At 34.7% G+C, this 17,401-nt stretch overlaps 1 protein-coding gene across 1 annotated transcript in view; it reads right to left on the reverse strand.

Annotated features, from left to right (window-relative positions):
* Positions 1-17,401, reverse strand: part of LOC104067680 (lipoxygenase homology domain-containing protein 1) — a 133,764-nt gene that overhangs the window by 25,979 nt on the left and 90,384 nt on the right. The window contains 4 exon segments of the mRNA XM_054060180.1: positions 4,556-4,704; positions 5,871-5,997; positions 8,509-8,750; positions 12,952-13,204. Coding sequence (XP_053916155.1) covers positions 4,556-4,704; positions 5,871-5,997; positions 8,509-8,750; positions 12,952-13,204 — 771 coding nt within the window.

The raw sequence follows: 17,401 nt of genomic DNA on the forward strand, positions 1-17,401 counted from the left end.
ATATTTTAGCTTTGAAACAAGTTTCCAATTAGATGAGCACTTCATCACTGGAAACCATTCATTCTGAATTAGATATGTTTTCTAAACTATTAAACTTGAATTGAAGCTAATTCAGTTCCTGTTGCATTGAGGAAAATGGTTAAATATTTGTTTTACTGAAAAATGTAGACTTGGATTGATCATAACTATTTTATTTTTTTTATAAATCAGACTAATGAAGTCAGATGTATTTTATTTTAAAATTATCTTGTTTATTTAAAAATTAAATAAATGTAATGTAGAATTCACTCAATCAACTTCTGAAATAATTCTGTAGTCAGGCAATTGGTTAATTTCTCTGTAAAATCTCGAGAAAGCAGCAGGTACTCTCTGAGGATAATTAATTTGATTGTAAGATAAATGTCAAAATAAAGAGATAAGGTAACCACCTCCTGGAAGCATCGCCTTTCCTCTCTTTCTGCAGAAGGAGCTCAGATCATCACATTAGAACAAATGTGTACGCTACAGGCAACTAAAGCTAAGTGAGATGTATTTCAGCTCTAGAAATGAAATTAATATATTTTATTTTCAGGATCTATGTAGATACAAACCCCCCAGTTACCTAATTTTAGTGTTAAATCGTTTTGTCCAAATTATTTTTGGCAACAAAGATTTCCATTTTTTCTGCCCTGCAAGAATATGTCAGGAAAACAAAATTAGTTATTCACAGAGCTCTAATCTCTTGGCCAGTGTCGTGTAGGCAAACCCGGTGATTGCAATGGTATGTTCTAACTCTACCTCCTACAAATCTGTTGCTAACTGGCTCTAACTACTGACTAAGGAATACCATCTGAATTTTCACTGAGAACTGCACGTCTCAGAAACTTGCCATTGTCTCCTAGGGTTATATAAAGGTCTAGTTACCATATTTCTTTCTGCTTTTCTCCTCAGATTTTCTGACAACCTCCACCCATCTTTCTTTCACGAGGGTGGTATTCCATATTTTGGAACTTGGCTAGCAGCCTGTTACTGTGATTAATATGTTTGGATCAATGACATTTTGCAGTTGTTTAATCATTATGTCAGACATGCCTTCAACGAGAGAAGGTTTATCTGCAGTTGCAAAATGGTAGTATTCTAGATGTGATGTGATGTGATGCGCTATACTAGTGGCCACAGTACACTGTCTCACGTTCTGGGTCTTTATAGTGTGTTTTGGCACACATGGATTTTTTTCCCTGAAGTAGTTTTTAAAATTGCCAATGCTTAATCTGGAACTGAGTACTGAAACTGAACACCAACAGTCACCTCTTGCTGACAATTTTTGTATGTGCTGCAGTTACCATGGTACCAACCTGAGCAGTTGATATCTAAATATAGGGCAGGATAAAGGATATAGCTTCTCAACAACTAATAGAATGAACTGAAAATTCAAGGAGATTTTACTGCTTCAGTAACTTAGAGCAATTCAAATACTGGCCACTTTCATCACACAGAGATTGAAATACTTAAATATCAGTCATAACATATTCAGTGTAGTTTACCGGCTTTGATGGAACTCATCTGAAAAAAAAAGCCACATTCTCAAAGAGGAAATTTATGGGTAATTTACAGCCATATGACAGAGTATACAGCGAGTCTATCAACAATCATACAAAGGAGCACAAAGAGTTTTACGTGCTGAAGGACGTTGGGTGTCAGAAGCAATATGGAGCTATTCTAAGGATTTCACAGAACCAAACCTTGGTTTTTACAGAACGTCTGCACTGAGTATACTTGGTTCTAAAAAGTGTTTGTAGCAGGTAACATTTATCAGACTTAAACTGACTCCTGAAGTATGAATAAATACTATACAGAATTTCACGAAAGCTGAACTGCATGAAGAAGCATGCTGAGACTGCTTTGTCTATCCTTACAGTTTTTAGAAGGACATCAAACAAGACATCAGTGTCACAGCAATTTTGAAGAATACAGTTCTTGCGGCATTAGTCCTCACACTCATTTGTCTGAGTAGATCACCAGAAGCTCAGATCTTGCAGTGACAGTGCTGCTCACCCAGACATGGGGTGAGCTGCTGGTAAATTAACAATATCACGCACATTACTTTATCTACCAGTTCTCTGATGGTTTCACACGTAAGGACTTTGGCAAGACACAAAGCAACTTTTCAGATATAAGAAGATAATTCAGTCTTTTTCTATCATGTAATTCAGCTCATGTAAATAAAAGACCTATTAAATGAGAAGTATATCTCCAATCCACAGCAAAGTCCCCTGAATATTTTAACATTTCTGTGTATTTCTGCATTGCTAAACTGTTGCTTGTAGCAGCCCTGACATTCTGTGAGACTAACACCATATTGTGATGCAATTTCTAACAGAGACACCGTTCCAGTTCACTGTTACTGTATAGTCAGGGGGGAAATTATTGCAAGGAAAAGCACATTTTAAAATGTCAGAACAACTATTAAGATTCAGAATACAAATTCTTTCTGTTATCCTCCAAAATCCCCTGACATACCAAGTCCAGACTCTTTGACTGCAGGAATGTTCGGCACAATATGTGATTGCACTGATATAGAAAGAGACATTCTACACTCACGAGTCTTTTTGGAGATTACTTAGAAAGGGAAGAAAACATTGGGAAATTTCCAAAACATGTCATGAACGAAACATTGCTGTAATCGCAGGAGTCTTGCTCGTAGAATGAATTTATTGTCAATTAATGAAATATCTTTATTTTTGCTGAACAAGGAGCAAGTTAAGAGTTTTCTATGTTTCTGTATTACTTTTATACAATTCCTTTTTAGAGCTGTAAAATATTCCTGTGCTGATATGTACTTTTGAAATATAGGAATGCTGTGTTACATTCACAAAAGCTCCCATAAAATGTCAAATAAGTAATGAAGAGATGGGTACATGCCAGCTCTGCCTCTTACTCTGTAAAACAGAAAAATTCTGTGCCACACAGAAGTAGATGCAAATGCTGTAAAAACACCCTTCAGGTTATGAATCTTTGTAGTTCATTTCTGTTGTCTTAGACAAATTTCTGGATGTGCATCCCTTGTCTCTCCTTACTAAAACTTCCTGACTAAAAATCAGATTGCTCACTTGTGGGACTATGATTTAAGGAGAAAACTAATAAAATTACATTAAACTATCTTTACTGCATGAAGACAAAAGGACTGTAGCTCTACAATCCAATTAAATCAGCTTATCAATAAACCATAATCTGAATTTTAACATTAGGGAAGGCAAATGTGCCTTTGTCAAAACGGACTACCTTCATCCACAAGTATTTAAGGTAAAGATTTTAACCCTCTCATTTTCGTCGAATAAGCATCTTAAGTAGGTAAAATCCAGTAAAATAATGACCTCCTTCAGCTCCCACTGAAATAATGAGGCTGAGGATATTTAGGAGCTGAACTTCTCCTAATCTTGCATATCGTGCCTCTGTTTTGGTTATTGTTCTAAACTGATTTGCAAACTCATTTCCTTAGAGAAATTCTTATTTCTTCATCAGCCAACACCACAAGAAGGAAATAGTTTACTTCTAATTCAAAAGGGAGGTAGGTTTGAATACCATAGTCACGGTATTCATTGAGAGAGACCACAGAGAGGTAGAAAAGTGCACATACCATAAGACTATTAGCACTGCCTATTGTAAAATACCATCAGCATTTCTGGTGGTGAGACACTGGTGTCTCGTTTTCTAAATTTCAACAATAATTTTCTGTAACAGATGTTTGTTTCAGAATCTTTATTCAATTGTTTTAATCCTCAAATCTGTTTTCAAATAAAGATCCACAGAAAATGCAAATACTTTGTTTATTCCATGTTTAAAATTTCTGGTGACCTTTTTAGATGAAAATTTCACTCTCTCCATTCAGAGCTTCCAGCAGGTACTAGGTTTTATGTCAAAGACATGCATTTTTCTGTACATCTGCCCATGTTTCTGTGTGACATGCAGTAACTGAATCTCCTCTAATTTCTCTTTATACTGACAAGGCTACAGGCAAATCTGTTTCCAGCAGATTTGCTGGTCTCTGATTGGTCCATGTTTATGAGCTTCAAGACTCATTCCTGTACAGTGGGTGAATAAAACTCTTGGTAAGCCTATGGAAACTATGGAGAGCAGTGCCTGACTATCTGCAGAGAGACCAAGAGCCAGACTGAGGAGTAGACTGTCAGTGGAAAGGCAAAAGCCAGGGAAAGGAACCTTAGCTTGAAGAATGGCATGGCAAGAAAAGAGGCGACAAAGGAAATAGGGTCTCTTTATAGCTCTATGATTAAGCAAATATGCAGGAAAGCCATTGACATGTCACTGAAAACCTTCAGTGTTCTCAAAGTCGAAGCTAAAAGCATTTGATATTATCAATTTATTACTTTATCAGCATTGTTAACATCAGTTGCATGAGCATCAGTATTTTCCACATGAAATAGAGATATTCCCATACACATGTAGTTACAGTCACAGAGCATTGCAAACTGGACTTCATAGGTTCTATCCATTTCGTCCACGTGAATTGTATTGGAGTCTAAAAGTATGAAATATTATGCAGAAATTACAGGTATACCTTTCCTTTAGTGAAATTATCGTCTCCTTTTCTTATCAACTTTCTTCTGCCAGTATCTCCCAACAGGCCTTGCAGCATAACATACACATCTGCATCTGTTCCTGACCCAGGGGATGCTCCAGTTGTGATATAGAGAACATAGGTTTTCACTGTAGGGAAAAACAGATCTAAGTTTCACCAAAGGTTAATATGTTAAAAAATATGTTATTTAAGAAAAAGAAAAAGAAAAAGAAAAAGAAAAAGAAAAAGAAAAAGAAAAAGAAAAAGAAAAAGAAAAAGAAAAAGAAAAAGAAAAAGAAAAAGAAAAAGAAAAAGAAAAAAAAGAAAAAGAAAAAAGAAAAAAAAAGAAAAAGAAAAAGGAAAAGGAAAAGAAAAAGAAAAAGAAAAAGATAAAGAAAAAGAAAAAGATAAAGAAAAAGGAAAAGAAAAAGAAAAAGAGAAAGAAAAAGAAAAAAGAAGAAAAAAACAGAAACAGAAACCAAAACAAAACCAAAGCCAACCCAAGAACACAGAAGGTAAACATTTAAAAGACAAAGAGCTTTCCCTTGGAATACCCCACACAGTACTATTCTCAGGTTCATATTCAATGAGCTTTTCTTGAGACTAGCTTTGAAAGCACAGCAGAAAACACAAGATGTTCACAGATTCTTTGGGCTATTGATCTAAATTGTTAACTCCTAGGAAAGACTTGGAGGAGACTGAGATATTCTCATGGTAGAGTATTCGTTTATGGCAAGAGCTTTTTTATTCTTCACTGACTTTGTTTATAAAACCCCTTAAGAAACACAGAGCAAACTAAAACAACTCAGTCTTGAGTTGATCAAGGTGCAAGCCTCATGAAGGAGTTTCATGACATATAACTGCTGGATCGTGGAAGAAGAATGCCTGAAATTCAACGAATTTAAGCAGATGAGCATCTGTTGTGGGGGGCCATAGATCTCCTTCTCATCTGAAATTACAGTACAAGAGTTATTTCCTCTGGATTTCCTTTGTTTCCTCTAGGAGAGAACCAAATGACATTGTTGACAAAAAGCTGAACTCCAAGTACTGTTCAAGACTTTTTTTTCATATTTTCAGTGCTGTATGCTTAGGTTTTATGTGTCACAAACTGATATCAATCAGAATTGAATGCACAATGCTCAGCTACAGGGACTGAGATTTTTTTTTTTTAAACACTGGAATGGATTGGACCTAACTCTACATGACTAACTAAAAGAATCTGTAAAGAAAGTATCTGCTAAATCTCCTGAACTGCTCTGCAAATATTAGTCACCAATGACCAAATCTTTTCCAGTGTTTCTAATTTGTGACAAACCTGCTGGAAAAGGAGTGCCAGCTGTGAGAACTGGAAGCTCAGCCACTCTTCCTCCTTCTTCATCTGCAAAGTTGTGACAAAATGGAAATTCTAGAACATTTTTACTTTCTCTGTGTTGAATCTTTACCTTGGCAAAGAGCAAAAAGAAATACCTTCAGCAAATGTTCTGCTCTGATGGAAGACATACTGTTGAACAGCTATGACGCATAATCTCAGTACTAAAAAACAAGAGAAAGTAAATTTTTCTAAAATGCTTATGAAAGCAGCCTTTCAAATGAGAAGGAATCAATACTTCTCCCAATTAAAAAGAATTAAAATGTTGTCAACACTGTTTCTGTAGAGACGGTAGTAAGGGAAAAAAATATTTTGAATGGTTCAAAAAGTTTTTTTACGAAACATATTCATCCAACATATGGAAAAAAAAAAAGGAAGTGTTGAGATGCCCGTTTCAACTTGTGAGAAATGTCAATATGCCATAACATTTTTCACTGCAAATGTTTTCTCATTCTAAGTAACAGAAGAAAGAACATGAAATGTTTCTGGGAAAACACTGAAAAACAGCAATTAAGAATGTTTTATAGTGTGTATGTATATATAGCTGTACATATGTATTGCATGTACTAAATATGTTACTAACTATTTTTAATGTCTGTGAAATTCTCTATATAAAGTAATAAAAAGATGATCCTGAGCTAAGTAGCTTAGTCTTACTATAAGGAGACATATTTTAATAATGAGGTGTCACTATGGTACTACCAGCTACATTAAAAGTCCCATTTTCTAAACTATTTAAAGCTAGAGCCAACAGCATATTTAAAAATATGTTACAGGAAATAATCCTGCTTTGAAAAAGGCATGCAAAATTCACTTATTCATTTCTGCATGACCTAACTCACTAAAATGGCCAAACCCTTAACCTAGTAAGCTCAAACATGTTTGGTTAGGAAATGTCACTGGTAGCCTTATTTTTGTGTTCAAAAGATACTATTTTTCATTAGGACAGACACATTGAAAAGTTTTATTTAAATTAATTGTTAAGTGTAATGTTAATATGATTTCCCTTTCATACTAACATCTACATTCCTCAGCAGTTTCTTGAAAATCAGATTTCATTTACTGTGTTCTATTTCTCCAAGAAGTGAAAGGAGCCAGAATAAAGATGTTAGCTATTATATGCTTCAGAAATAAACCATGTCTTAATTAATTTTGTTCTGGACATTATTTTATAATAATTTCAATTTCCTCAAAAACATTAAGAGAATTATTTTGCAATTAGGGTTATGAAAGTGAATTCTGAATCTAAATATGGAATTCAACCAAATGCATCTGCATTTATTTGTGATAGAAGGGGGAAATCTCAGACTCTCTGAGAAGAGCAATCTTGTAAAATCAAAATAAAATAGCATAGAAATGACCATCCTGGTTCAAACCAGCAGTGTAAATTGACTGCTAACATGTCTTCAATAATAGATATTATCTACAACCTGTTATACCAACCTAGTTATTTCATCCAAGGATTCAATCAGTCCTGCTGCAAAACCACAGAATAACAGAGAAAATGTCTTCCTAAAACCCCAATAATTTGCCTATACCCCAAAGCAGGGGAAATTCTATTTTTTTCTCTTTCTAATCATTCCTAACGTAAATGTGCATCCTTTCCTTACCTATATAAATTATGATAATTGTTCTCTAACTCAGCTTTGAGTCATTGCATTGTTCTAAGCTAATGAAGTAAAGGAGGCTAATAGATGTCACTGTTTTCAACTGCCAATTTCGGTTCTGAAATTTTAGTGTGATCCACTGTCTCCTACAATATCCAAGAAGCAGTCTAAATTTTATCAAAAGATTTGTTAGATGACTATATCATCTGGCTACAAACATGAAATTAACAACCTGCCTACCAATCAGGTGTCAGGGGACTCAGCTACTATTGTTACGTATTGGACAGGAAAATTATTTTCTCTCCAGCTTTTAATGAGAACAAAATACAAACATTAATGGGAAAAAGGTCTACAATTTGAAAGCAGATTAGTATTCCCCTTTGACTTCCCTTTATTTTGCAAGTATAAGAGGATATATATTTTTTGTATAGTGAAGTGTCACGGCAATTTCAGTGTGATGTCAGATTTTAGCTTCAACATCTTGGACATCAGAAGAAAGATTGTCACTTTTACTATTCATGCGTTTTTTTCACATGCCAATTTAAAAGGCAGATATTTTCATCAAAAGGCGTTTCTAGTGTCTGGCTTAATTATTTGCCTTGGATCACTGGGTCTACAACATGAAACAGCCAAATTGGAGTTATGTAAATTCTGTAATATATGCCAGAATCCACAGTTCTGAAAACAGACCACTGGATATTCTATAGATGAGGGTGCATCTGTGTATCTGCCCTCCGGAAATCCATCTAAGTTTGCAAGATTGTCGTTATCCATAGCTTTCCCAGTAAGCTTTTTGAGCAGTGTCTAAAGTTATCACTCTACAAGTGTTGTTACCAGATGTACATGGTTTTGTAAATTAAACATTGTGTCATTTCAGGCAGAACTGGCAAATTAAAACAGTAACTACAGAATAGGAAAGAAAGGAGAAATTTATGATAAATACACAATCTGTAATTGCTATAGCTTTTAATTTTTACCTCATGGCAATACCAAGTCTCTCCTTTTCCAGCTTCTTCGATTTCTAGGCGAACTTTGAATATAGTATTGAATTTCTTATTTAGTTTGATTGAAGTCTCATAGACCTGCTTTTTTTTAAGGGATCCTTTGGGGAATATGACTGAAGTACAGGTACCTTTTTCACCATATACAGTTAGACGCATTTCAGGATTCATGGGACTAGAAGAATCACCACTAGTTGTGACAAAGACATCCCAAGTCCCTGTTGAAACAAAACGGTAGAAGAAAAATAAATGGGTTTGATGAATATCCAAAATAATACAGCAAATTGTAACAGGCTGAGTTAGTAAGTGACCAGGAACCCATTCCCACCATCACACTGAGCTGAAATGTTGCCATGTAATAGATTCACTCATTATCACTGATTTAGTGAGAAGAAGATTGGACACTAACCCTTTCATAGTGACAGCTGACCCTTTAGAGATTGGCCAGTCCAGTAGCACTATGTAGATAAGACTGCCAGTTCCATATTAGAGTCTTATGATAAGCTATGCCAATCTCTTGATTTTTTCCCCCTTGTAGACATTTTTTTCTGATTATTTGAATTTTTTTCTCATTAATCGTGCCTCAAAACAAACACATTTTCTACTAGATAATACTGTTTGGTTATCAGGTTTGCCTTTGATTGAGGGAAGGAGGTTTTTTTTTATTTTAACTTTTTGAGGCATTACTTAAGCTAGGATATTGCAATTTGATACCTATATTCTATAAGAAATTGCTGATGGATAAACTGGTTCGGAGACTAAAATGTGGTATTTTTATCACAGATCACCAAAATATCATGGCAGCAAAGTACAACACTTTATCCATTTCATCTGTAAAGAAGAGATGTTTGGTGAGAGATTAAAAATAGATTTGCCTAAAAAAAGGAAAAATATACTGGAAAAATATAGTAGCTTTTGTTCAAAGTAAAGGTCTGTTTTGAAGCACTTAATCTCTTAGACATTTTAGATGAGTTGACGATCACCTGAAGGCTTGTAAGGCATGCAGGTTGGCATCAAGTAGACTCCTGAGTAACTTCCGTAATGCTATACTCAATGGATATTTAAACATCCAATTAACAAGAGAATTCTCAGGATAAGAAATTTGTTTCTATCAAAAAATCCTGCTGATTTAGCTAGCTTTAACATATTCATTCATGTTATTAGAATATATGGAAAATTCAGGGCTACCAAAACCATGGCTTCCATTTAAAAGAATAATTTCTCCTACAGAGAAGCTTTGATCTCCTGGGCTGGCAGAGAACTGGATATGATCAATTTTTTTTTGCTTAAGATAACGTAGCTCTGTTTATGCAAAGTGAGGCAAAGTATGGATTTAATAATTTCAAACAGCTATTTAGTGAACCAAGGTATTTTCCTTTGAGTAATGGAAATGGTGATTTTCTGAATTTATGTCCATAGTCTTGTGAAGGCCAACTTCCTAATTACAACATGCAAATCTTTTATCTCCTACTATAAACTAATGTAAATAAAGCTATTACTGTAGAATGAATGATGATTTGTGCTATGAATTTAGGACTTGCTGAAGGTAAAAAGTTAATACTCAGCTTCCTTAAAATCATCTGAAATAACATAAGATATTATGACTTTATGGAGAATCATAAATAGCTACCATTTTCATGACTATGAACATTAAATATAGATTAAAACAACTATATCTATTAAAAAAAAAATTCATGGTCCCTATGATATAATCCAAGACTTTTTTAGCCCTTAAGTTCTGAAAAACTAAGCCTTTAAATGATCTATGTATAGATACCTAGGAAGCCTGAATGGAAGGACAATGTCTGCTGGATCACACAGCACCAAACACTGCTATTACATGTTACATGTCACATATTGTATAATCTCTGATAAATTTGTCAAGATCCAATTTAAAAGCAGCTCCATTAAGCTTATTTCCTTCTCTTTAGTTAAGTCTAAAAGAGAGCTATGCTAATAATTCATTCCTTCTCGGAAATCTATTCATTTTCACAGAACGGCATTAATGGACTTCTGAAACCCATTTACTTTTTACACCTGTGTAAGCTTAAAATAGCTCTTTTCCCTCCTTGATGTGCCTTTAATTTGATAGATCACAACTGTGTCCACTTTGAGCATTGAATTTGCAGGTCTGGTTACATCAAGTTTTGTCAATATCTTTTTACAAAATAGACTTCCCATATTCCCAGTCATCATATGTTTTTCAGAGTTATCCCACATTGAACTAGTTCTTCTGGATAGAGATGACAGTTACGCACAGCATCCCCACTGAAATATTACTGTTTCTCTTTAGACGCATTAATTTTTTACTGTCTTCACTAATAATGCCTATATACATTGTAGAGTCACAATTTCTTTACTAACAGCCACATTGCATTACTGTTTCAAAAATTACCCTGTGATCATCAAAACCCAGGTATCTCTTCTAGTCACATCCTGCTGATGAACTCTTGTAGCAGAAATCATTACAAGATATGGGGATAGGGCTCTACTACATTTTTTAGCTACATTGCTACTACTTCGTTCCTAATCTAACAATAAAATAAATGGAAATTATAAACCTGTACCAGAATTAAGAGTTCAAATATTTAGTTTGTTTTAAACCTAATTGTATTCAATTTTTTGCTACCAAATTCAGTTCCATTATTTCATTCCAGTTCCCAAAGTTTATTATGCAACCTCTTCATCCACCTGACAGTTCCCCAGCTTTGTATCGTCAACAAATTTCATCAGTATATTCATTCTCCTTTCTCTACTTTCCACTTTCTTATTATTACTGAATAATTTTCTTGTAAAGTAAATAAATTTCAGCACTGAACTTTAGACAGATTAGATGTTATTACGTTTCTCTTGTTGAAAAATATTTCTAGAGTATCAGCTTTGGTTTACAATCTTTAATAAAGTCGTAGATTATTCCTTCTCATTTCCTTCTTGCCTTTATTATCTTAAGTATTCTTTTCTTCAAAGTGTGTAATAAAGGTTTGCACGTGATTCATTATTAGGTCTGTGGTCACCTACACTGTGTTTTCTGGTTCTTAGATGGTGGTATTAACTTCGCTATTTTCAAATTCTGCCTTTTGTCTTCATAAATTTGTTTTAAATTTTCAATAGATTCAGAGCTCAGTATTAATAATCATAAAATGGAAATCACTAGCAAGTCTGCACTGAGATTTTTGAGGACTCTGTGTGTGTGAAATAGAGGACAGAAAATGTTTTTACATAGCTATGTTTAGACTCTAATTAAGATGCATAAATAAGGATGCAAGATTCCTCTCTTTTCCTATTATCAGTGAGGAAAGATGTGTCAGGCTGACCAATCTTGGGCTGCTGCTCTGAATTACTATCAGAAGCCTGCTTCACTCTATGCATTATGTAGGGCACCTATGGAATTTAGATTTTTTAGAGACCTGGAATACTTGTAGTGGTGCAATACAGATATTTCTTGTTCTGAAATTTTTCACTACTGTAGCTTCTTATCCTATATTTATATTTCTGTGGTATTCTGTCCGGTTGTTTCAGTAACATTATTTTCCTATTCCCTTGAATTATATCAGATATTTGCTAGTGGACCAAATACAGGTAGATAAATATAGGATACAGACTACAAACGCTGTCTGCAACTATGTGTAATATAAACCACTTTTAGCATAAAACAAAATATCCATGAGCACAGAAATTAATAGAGATCAGTTTACAAAACTGCTGATTTAGAATGCAAATTCACATCTTCAGACTAGTTAAAATTTACATTGTTTGGTCTACCAGTTCAGATTCAGATTCCATAAATGGACATAAACCAACATTTTACACCTCTTCAAAAAGAACTTGAGAGAGCTAAAAAAGCCGGTACATAAGACTAATAATGTTTTCAGTGCCTAAGTTTTTTCTGAATGTTGTTCTTTTTTTCACTAAATAATTTGACTAGGATATTTGGTTCAGGTCAACTAACTGTTTACAAGAACTTGTGCTATTGATGTAAGTAAAAAAGAGAACTGCAAATAAAAGCAAATGCTTTTTGCACATTTATGAACATAAGGGGAAAATCTCATTCTGCTAAAAGAGTTTTTGTATCTCGTCTTGTGATTTCATCACTGTTGCAGGAGCCTTCTGCTCTGCATTGACTGCCATATGGAACAACCTACCTCTTTCTACTTCAGCTTTTTTCTAGTCTCAACTGAAAACATAGTACCTTCATTGCTTCCATCACTTGTTATCTCCCTTCTGTTCTAGTCTTTCTTCTTTGAAGATTATAATTGTATTTACCAGCTCTGGGAAATGTTTGGAATGACAATTTGTATGACACATTTAAGCTATATTGCCTTTGTATTTTGGTTTTAGTATTAAAAATAACACACAAAAAAAGTAGGAATTACAGTTAAAACAAAAGCTGGAAGGTGCTTTGAAGATTTTGGACCTTACCGTGAATCTTTCCCGCCAACATCTCGTTCCTGACTTTTCCAAGAAGTTTCAATGTTCGACCCATGTGTGCATCACCAACTCCACTGTCTAACCACTGCTGGCAAAGAAATGCGTATTGGCCATCAGTCTTGCCTGATTCATGGATGACAATTTGATCTAGGTACCATCCAGCTCCATAGCCTTCATTATGATGCTCAACAAACACTTTACTTAACTGGCCAAGGTCTACTGCTCTCATTTCAGAGATACAAACCTGAGAAGGAAAGGCAAAATGAATAGCAAATTGATTAAACTGTGTATTTTATTATCCATCTTTAATATTATGCTTGGAAAGACAAATTCCTTTCAGTACTGAAGTATTTTTCTTTCTGATAGTAATGAAAAATATTGTAGGTTGACATTCGTATTTGCAGACAGTGTTCAGAAAATATGTGGATCCTTGAATGTGTACATTTTATCTTGTTCATATTCACTGCATCCTAGGCTTTATTATGAAAAACATTCCACTATTTTTGGCAGAAAGAAACCTCAGATCATTAATTTACTTACAGAAGTCTCATGAAAATTGAAGTTCAACCAGTCCCTTATAACTGAAACAAAGGGAGTCCTTCGAATATCAGGACAGACATAGTAAATTGAACTTTCGTTTAGATAAGGGATTTTGTTTTTAAACACCTCAAAGTCTTTTATATTCTAAGATATACTATTTTTCAAATGGAAAATGTCATATTATTCAACTCTGAACAGGATTACTGACACTGTTGATGACTATGCAAACAAAGGAAGATACTGACATCAGAAACTATAACTAAGGCTGTGCACGCATACAGGCAAAAATTGATGTGCTCTTTGGATGTAAATAGACATCTGTTTAAATATTGCTACGGCTACCAGTAAACAAAAGCTAAATGGCAACTGCACTAGTGCATGTTGGGATGAATAAATTATGTGAGTGAGAGAATGAATGTGTTCCGTTCAAGAGATAATATGGGTGGGTGGGTAGATACATGGGCATGTGTGTGGGTGACATTAAAAAAACCCAGATGGATAGTAGAAACAGACGCTATAATTTTTATTTGTTGCCAACCAGTTTCCCACCAGGGAAGATAAAGCATGAGGACCAGAATGCAACAAAGAAAGAGATGATTTTTATAAAGAATTATGTCATCTGGTCCATTCTCCTGTCAGTATTGGACTAATCTCTGCAATGTGCTTAGAAAAAGAAAACATCAGAGTTATTATTCTTATCACAGCCTTAGGACTTCCAGCATTCTTACCTTGTTATACCCATGATCTCCCTAAACAGTCACCATGGCAAGTTATACCCCTTCATGTAATGAGTACGTAGCCCAAAATAGGATCTAGCTGTGAGGAACATCTTGAAAATCACTTTTTGGAAACACTCATTGCTTTTTAATTTTATTCTTTGTAGTTCTGAGCCAAATATAATTTTCTTGTCAGTCTATATGACCCCTGACTTAGAGGAAATAGCCTGCATTGCTAATATTCATGTTCCTTCACAGCTTACTCTATCTGAAAAAGGGACCTATCATTAGTCTTATTCTTTGTGATAATAATTAACAGTCATTAGGCAACAGTGGTCATAATCACCCATTGTTATCAACGAATTCTCATAATAGTACATTACATTGCCTACTCCCTCAGCATTAACAAAAATGTACTTTTGGTTGATGTCACTACATTTCTCTCCCCCCCTCCCTCTCCCAGTATTAAGACATTCAGAACTGCATTAAACACACTACTGCAAGTGTAATTAGTGAAAGCCAAAAGGATTTTATTCAAACTGTCTTGCTCTAGATAAAGCATCAGCTAGACAAAACTATAGTCCCAATTTATTTAACCTATTAAACTGGTGAAAACGTCAGACATACATTTCCTTAAACAAGTATAAAGCAGCCTTACTTTCTGCATTAATTAAACCAACTTTACTCTTTTTTCTCACACTTTGCTGTAACTTTCTCTTCCTAGCTTTTATTTATATTCCATTATATATATTTATATTCCTTTATCAGTCAAGACAGATCCTATTTTCATCTCTCAAGTTTTCTTAACTTTGTTTTCTTTATCTGTCCATCCCGTATTTTCTAGGGATAGTGCTGACATAATCTTGTCTTTCAAGACAGTTTGAGCTTTGCATCCCTTCCTTTCACCTTCTGTTCTTACATACTCTTACTAAAACCTCATTCCAACTTTTTTATTAATCTGCTGCTATGTAAAAAGAACATAAGACTCACAGTCGTGTGTCAGAACACAGATTCATCTAGTCCAGTATCCTGTTGCCAACAGTTACCACTAACAGATTTCTAGGGAAGAGTTGAGAAACAGGGCAAACTTATAGAGATGCTTCTTGAATATAAAGTCCCTCCGGCTTTAGCAATTTGTGGTTCAGAGATTTCATGAGCCAGAGATTGTGTCTTTGCATTTAACAACACTCAGTGGAAAGTTGTCTTTCATGGCAATGTTCAATGATCTTTTTGCACCAACATGCATTTTACAATCTGCAACATCTTGTTCCAGAGAGTAAAATGGATTGATTTTTCATTGTGTAAAAAGTCACCTCTTCTTGCTTCGAATCTGCTACTTGCAGGTTTAATGTAATGCTCTTGAATCTTTATATATAACAAGAAAGTAGAATTACTCATTTTCTCTATTTTATTTATCTCCCTCCCTTTCCAGGCCAAAAAGTACTTGCTAAGTTGTTCCTTGTATTGAAGTTATTTCATATCACTTGATGTTCTTTCACTTTGTAAGACATGTGAATCAGAACAAAATGCAGCATTTATTATGAATTTGCACCAGAGAACTGAACTGGGGGCATGACTGTATTTCCTGCTTTGAGGTAGCTGTTTTTTCCCTTTTTTTAATGATTCCTAAGCATTTGATTGGTTCTGGTTTGGTTTGGTTTTGCCTCGACTGAGTACCCGGCTGACATCATTACACGGCTATCCTAATGCCACGGTCACTTTCCTATGGGTAAAAGCTATTTCAGAGCCCATAAATTTGCATGCAAATTCAAGGGGAGTTCCCCCTCATAACCACTGATTTTTGGTTAGCTACAATGAATTTCATGTGGCATTTTATTACCCAGTCATTCTTGGTGAGGTCCTTCTGCAATCTCTGCCACTTACTTTCATATTCATTACTTCAAAAAACTTATCATCATCAGACACTTTGTCATCTTATTGCTCAACCCTTGCCAAAAAATCTATTGCTCAATGAAAAACATGAATACACCAAGTATCCAAGCTGAAGAAAGCTGTCGTCCGTAGTACGAAAATAGATCACCTGAAGCTATGGATCTGCTTGGGAAGACATTCGGCACTCTTCTCTGTTGCTCAGTATAGTGGCTCTGATTTCTTTAACACTAAGAGCTGTGACTGGCTATTAACGTCCAACTTGAAAGTACTATGTACATTATTTTTTTTAGATCTCTTCTCCGTCTTATGTCACAGATCGTATACCTTTGTGTCTTTTATTAACTCTTCTAATTGCTTATAAACTTTTACCCTCAAAAATGCCAATAATTCTGCAAAAATTGACATCTTTAAAAAAATAAAGGGTTTCAAGTGACTATAAGAAAAGGGAAGAAAAACGTGCCCTGAATACTTTGGATGGGAAGATGATGGCCAAATTATTAAATATGTCCCAATGTGTATGAATTTCACTAGGTATCAGGATACTAAATACCTTTACGAAGCTAGCACCAGGTTATTGCTATGAAAAGGAGAAGTTAAACATATTTTTAAAACATACATTTAATTTTCCTCAGTAATAAATAAAAGGGACACAAACTTCTTTGAAATTTATATGTTTATGTCTTGTCATTCTAAACTATTATCTTCATGTCACAGTGGCACAAGGAAGGTAAAATTATGCTTTCAGATCATCAGGTAAACCAGTGGCTGAGCCTAGAAATTAATCTAGGTGTCTTGCTTGTGAGTGCTCTATACACTTGTATTGCACAATTCATTTAGAGCAACAGTTGTCTGGAGATGGTACCTAGACCTGAGCTAGCAGAACTCTGACAAAGAAGAAAAAAGAGGGGCCAAGGAGATGATGGCAAATTTTTAAAGAGATTGTGAATGTATTACCGAAGAGTCAGAACAAGAGGTAGGCAAGTGTAAGCAAAACGCTTAAAGATATGTTCTTCTACACAAGGAACAAAGAACAACCCAGTGACAAAACAAGTGAGCATAGGAGAGAGGTCTATAAAATCAAAGTAATAATAATTAAATAATAGCAAAGAAAGTGTGAGAGATCAAAAAAAAATGTTCACTGCACCTTCCAGTAAAAGAAGAAGAGAAATCAGGTGAAATCAGTATGCGGAAGTTTTACACAGGTTACTGATCAAGTGCAGACCATGCTAGCACAGGAGATTGTTGGTACTCATCTCATGTTTAAAAAAGAGTTTACACAAATACATAGAAGA

Source organism: Cuculus canorus, chromosome 2, assembly GCF_017976375.1.
Source record: "Cuculus canorus isolate bCucCan1 chromosome 2, bCucCan1.pri, whole genome shotgun sequence".
NCBI classification, from domain to species: domain Eukaryota; kingdom Metazoa; phylum Chordata; class Aves; order Cuculiformes; family Cuculidae; genus Cuculus; species Cuculus canorus.